This window comes from Phaethon lepturus, unplaced genomic scaffold, assembly GCF_000687285.1.
Source record: "Phaethon lepturus isolate BGI_N335 unplaced genomic scaffold, ASM68728v1 scaffold3734, whole genome shotgun sequence".
Taxonomy (NCBI): Eukaryota; Metazoa; Chordata; class Aves; order Phaethontiformes; family Phaethontidae; genus Phaethon; species Phaethon lepturus.
The window spans coordinates 304-5902 of NW_010535296.1; the positions used below are offsets into that span (position 1 = coordinate 304).

The 5599-nt window shown below is 43.6% G+C and overlaps 1 protein-coding gene across 1 annotated transcript in view; it reads right to left on the minus strand.

Moving 5' to 3' along the window:
• The window catches only part of LOC104619757 (pituitary-specific positive transcription factor 1-like), a gene marked incomplete at its 3' end in the record, with an annotated part of 5390 nt that extends 280 nt beyond the window's left edge, over nt 1-5110 (minus strand). Inside the window, exons 1-5 of the mRNA XM_010285749.1 lie at nt 4849-5110; nt 3845-3958; nt 2619-2864; nt 666-830; nt 100-140 (exon numbers count right to left, since the gene is read on the minus strand). Of these exons, the coding sequence (XP_010284051.1) occupies nt 100-140; nt 666-830; nt 2619-2864; nt 3845-3958; nt 4849-5083 (801 nt within the window). The remainder of the gene's footprint in view (nt 1-99; nt 141-665; nt 831-2618; nt 2865-3844; nt 3959-4848) is intronic.
• Between the last annotated feature and the right edge of the window lie 489 nt (nt 5111-5599).

The following is a 5599-nucleotide window of genomic DNA, read 5'->3' on the forward strand; positions in this document are numbered from 1 at the left end:
ACGGCTTGCCAGCAGCGTGATTCATCCGGCTGGAAAGGCCGGAACTCCGTCTGGAAAGGCTATTCTCTAAGGCAACCCATTTCATTTAAGTCGACTCACCTGTTCTAGAGTACCGGCAAACCCCACCACTCTCCCTGCAACTGGAAAGTAACCGGGCAACAGGAAGGGAACCCTCTGGCAGCAAAAAGGTCACGTCAGAAAATTTGGCGCCGTGCTATTCTTCTTCAGGGTTTAAAGACCACTGCCTCAGCTGAACTCAAGTCCTTCCCCCCATGGCCACATCTCACGTGCCAGAGGTCGGAAGGAGGAGTCCTTTGCTAGTGAAGAATCTCCGTACGCTACTAACTGGGCTGTCCTGCAGGTCCTAATAACAGCTCTGACCCGTGCTACGGCAGTGGAGCGAGTTTGCGGGGATGGGACTGAAAGAAATTACTTCTAGGAGGCCAAGCGACGTTTCTGCTATTCTGTACCCTCCACGCATTTCAGTTTGCCCCTCCTGGCTCACCCCAAAAAAGATAACCGAAATGTAATATAAGCACGTCTTAGTATTTAAAGCTGGTAAAGCAAAACCTTTAGTCCATGGAAAACACATAATAGTCCTTCAACATATATACCGGACTCTGGTTTAAATGCAAATCAGTATCTAGAGGATATCAATTCTCTACCTCCTACTTGTTCTGCTTCCTCCAGCCACTTGGACAGTATCGATTTCAGTTTGCACGCGTTCTTGAAGCTCAGCTGCAAGTTTTCAAACCGGCAAATAGTAGTTTGGCTGAATTCAGAGCCGTGCACAGCAGCCAGTGCTTCTCCAACGTTGGTTTGTGTATAGCCTGTCAAAAGCAAAGGGGAAAAAAGTCACTTTGGGGCTTTCTAGGAAGGGTTACTTTCCTTGAGACGCTTAGTCCTGACTGCTGACTCTTATGAAAAGCGTGTGCCTGCAGCGTCTTCAGGATGGGCTTTCTGCAGAGGTGTCTCTGGCTGACTCCGAGCTCACCTCAGAGACACCTCCCCTCTCCTGCTGGTTTCAGTGGAGTTTTACACTCACGTAGAGTTTGAGAAGGATCCAGACACCCCACGTCTTTCTTTCGATAGATGGTGCGATGGCAATAAGCTAATCCCTGGCGGCACCGCTGGTCTCCTGTTATTTGCTGTGACAACCAAGTTGAAGCAATCAGAGAAATGCTGCAGTTTCCACACAGACGCTGACTTTGTAACGGCAGCTCCCCGTTCAGTGCTGTGAACGTCCATCAATCAGACACGCTCAGGGGTCTGGCTTGTCATCCTCCCTTTCTGCCTCTGCACCAGAATGGGCAGCATCTCCTTAGACGCTGAATGCCTCCCCGGGCAGCCTTTTACCTCCGTTCTGATTGCACTAACTCTGCTGTGTCTCAGACCCACAGTCCATATCAATTCTGTCTTCCTCTGTAAAGCTCGACCTCAGATGAGGTTTCCTGTGCAAATTGCATTTTTCCCATCAGACCATTAAGCACAGTCTTACAGGTTCTGTGCCATTTGCTTGCATCAGAGGAAGTTTTGTTCCCTTACAAATTCGGGAGAAGATGTAGTAATAATTACAGTGGTTAATAGCTTGGGGCCTAGCAAACCTTTCCATTGCTGTGGCTGACATTAAATACATGATATACAGCAAAACTAACCAAATTGCAAATGGTATTTTAAGCCCTAAATGTTTGTTTCGGTTCTTATTTTTATACTGCAAATGGAACACGCTAACTTTTTAGCTGTTAAGATAATGCACCTGTAATAACCTTATAATTTTTTACATTTATAAAGCTAGATTTTTGTAGGATGCCCTGTTTTGTAATGATACAATGTAATGTTATAAGTGATAATGTAAAAATTGCAACTCTTCATTCAGAGTACCCAATGTTCATAAGTGGGATGAATCTTCAGCACCAGATTTTATTTTTTTATCTAGTACAGTTCAAACAAGGATAAGACAGGCTCTTACTTTGCAATGTACCCCAATTCTTCTGTGGAAAGGAGAAATTCCCTACAGGTGAGAAAGACAGGGCTCAGTCCACATTTGTCCTCAGCTAGGGTTGCCCAGTGAAGGAAAAGCAGGTCACAAGAGACCCTCCAATGCAATCTACCTCGCATCAGCCCCAGGGGTTATCAGATAGCAGCAAAGATACCAGTTGCTGCTGTATCTGTGTCTTGGCACAAGAAAACAAAACAGGAAGAGAAGCTTCCCACTGGTATGAAAGATTTGCCATGGGTGTCACCCATCTTGTATAGTAAAATTACATTGCACCATCTTGTGAGATGAGCACTTCATGGGGAAGAGGCGAGAGCATGTGCTGCTCTAAGTTGCAGAAAATTTGGTGCTGTGCAGAATAACACACCTGCTGCTGAGGGTAATTTAATGAACAACAATCCTCTGCACTTAAGACAAATAATTTAAGAGCAGGAAAGTTTAAAGTCACTTTCTGCGTACTAAGTTTCAAAAAGCTGAAGTTCATTAATTCTGTGCAAGTCTTCCAGCAATGGAGAAAGTTTGGCAGTGCAAGGCAGGATTAAAGTTATGATTAGACAACTGCAGCGGCTAGACTGTAAAAAATTTGGAAATAATGTGGCTTCCATTGACATAAAGCATATACCCAGCTTAATTCTCCGCAGCTTGAATTCATTAGCAAATTTCTCCAGTTCCCTGATTTCAGGGGAGTCCATGTCGATGGGCTCTTCGACAGACTTGCTTTTTCTGCGGAACTCCTGCTTGAAGTCTGCGGCGGCGGGATCATCTGCGAGGAGGGACTGGTGCATGGGCGTGAAGCCGTGGCCCAGGGCGCAGGAGCTGGCACTCAGGGCGTGCTCCGGGAATTTATAAAGGCAAGGGGTCAGGCCACCTGAGCAATACCAAAAAGAAAATGCAGAGCAGTTATTCTTTACTGCTACATGATAAACGCACACCTTCATCATCTCATAATCCATGTCTGTAATATCTATTACATAACATATGCAAAAGTATCCAAGAGTGGGGGTCTCCTAGGAGATAGGAGTCTCTCTCTTGTACCCATACCTGAAAACAAACCAACGTCCACTTTCACAGGTCATAGCCATCCTATTTCATAGCAAACTGTAATGCACTTAAATAAAATGGTAAACGGCTTAAACTTAAACAAATAACAATCCGAGGCCTCAGCTGGAATTAAGTGACACAACAAGACTGATGGATCTATGTTATTTTGAGCCACCTAAAATGTGCCAGCCTCTATTTTCTGGTACAGAGAATATTTCCATGTAAATACCATTATTTAGTTTTTGTATAAAATCAGTTTGAGGGAAGTACACAGGTAAGAGCTCAAAGAGAAACAAACAAAAAAACCCAACAACAACCCAGAACACATTCAGTATCACCGTTCTGGCTTAAAAAGAAATTGCTCGAGGAGAAAACAAAGCTGCCTCATGCTACCATTTGTTCACATATATCGGACTTAACACAGAGATTCAGTTACAAGTGAAGGCCATTTTTTCACTGGATATTGTACATAGAGCTAAAGAGTCTCTGACCTGAAGGGGAGAAAAAGATCATTGGAGAAATATTGATACTCTTCAGTGTATTTGGAATAGCCAGTAAATTCCAGATTCTTAGGACATGCTTCCCAATTTTCTAAATTACAGAACATTTTGTAGCAGAACTCAGAACTTCATTAACCTCCCACCCCTTTCTCCATTTACTTTTCTAGTCTTCACTGCCCCGATTGTTCTCACCAGCATTGGAGGTTCTAACCCCATAGGAATATTTTATATGCTTCACACAGCATAACCACACAAGAAAGATTTTCTCAGAGAGTAAAGAAAAAGTCTGAAAAAGAGAAGGACTTGCTTTGCAAGGTGCTGACACCATTTACCACATTGGGATGCGGCATGCTGCACGTCTGTAAGATGCGACTCTGGGAGAGACTTGCTGATAGCATCTCTGGAGTCGCAGGCTTGATGCCTAAAAAAAAAGTAAGGGTAAAAAAAGAAAGGAGAAAAAAATGAAGACGTATTTATTTTGGAATACAACAGAATTCACTTCTGAGCAATACTTTTTTGTTTCACACCTATTATCTTTTCCCAGGGACCTGAACAATGCCAGGAAAGTTTGCAACAGACACATAAATATACAATGAAATGAGAGCATTTGGACATTTGCACACCATGAAGGAAGTCTTCTCTCTGTCCCTAAGAAGTACCTACGCAGATGTATTTATCTCTGCTGACTTACTCTAATATTTCCTTCATTCTTAGATTAAATAAAATGCTGGGTTTATTTTTGGATTAGTTCTGAGACATGATTATTTCCTGGGAGTTGTGTAAATTTGGTTCATGACATTATCTCATTGACTTCTAACACTTCCTCTTCCCTGTCCTGAGACATGGAAAACTGAGCAGGATGCTAGCATACATTCACGAGTGTAAAAATCCACAATCACCTCTATCATCCACCTGCTGAATCCAGCTATCCTTCCATTATACCACCCTTTTATTGTGTAGCTCCAGTCAGGGCTCCGTCACCCCAGGAACTGGTAATACACAGGTATATCGGGTACGTCACTCCTGGTCCCTCAAAAAGTGGTGATCACCAGGGGAAGTGGACATAGGTAAGCAAAAAGAGCAACACTGTCCCAGTCTTGCAGAGACATATAAGATAAAGAGTGATTCCCTGAGACATGCAGAGGTTTGGGGAAACTCTGGGCACTGACCCCTAATTTCCTAGCCCCTTTTCTAGTGCATTAACCCCAGTCCTGTCTTCTTTAAGCAACTGTCTTGAATCAGCCCCTCTAAAGGACAACTGACCAAAATCAATGTGCTGATAGCTCACCTAGTTGAGGGTATGTCCCTTACCTGCCATCACCCCATAGGCAGACGGTTGATTTCCATAATGACAGGAAGGCACAGAGTAATGCAGGCCTGCCGAAGTGTTTCCCAAAGTCGTCATGGCAAAGCAGATATGGGAACATATAGGAGTTTGGATCAAAGACAAAACAGACAGGACTGGTAAGAAAATGTGCGAGGACTCAAGACACAGTCTATAAATTCGGAGGCAGACAGTATCCTTGTATGTAGTTTTTGTATGCATTCTGTGAGCATTTAACTCTGGGCCATAACCATCAGTTTTTTCTATGCATTCCGTGAGCATTTAACTCTGGGCCATAACCATCAGGTCAACACTGCCGAGACACCCCCTGAGCCAAGACCAGAAATTGTCATGCTGTGGCCTCGATGCATTGTTTTTAGTATAATCCATGGGCTTAACCCAGATTACATGTACTGCTGAGCAAGGGAAGCATCGAACTCTTCAGGATGAGACCGGTTCCTCTCCCCACCCAACTTCCACACACCGTTTCATTTAATCTTACATAAAAAATTGTTCTGTGTTCTCAGAAAATTGATGGGCTTCACTGTCATGCAAACCCCACAGTGAACACAGGCATCAAGGAAAGCAATATTTTATGCATGCCTAAGACCTGGATTTCCAAAAGCAGCAGTTTGACATTTGTTTTGGAGCATCCAAAAGTCACATTTTCGTAAGTGCCAAGCCACCAAAAAGGTTTCGGAGTGCTTTGGCAGGGTGGTAGGGAAACATAATGATAGA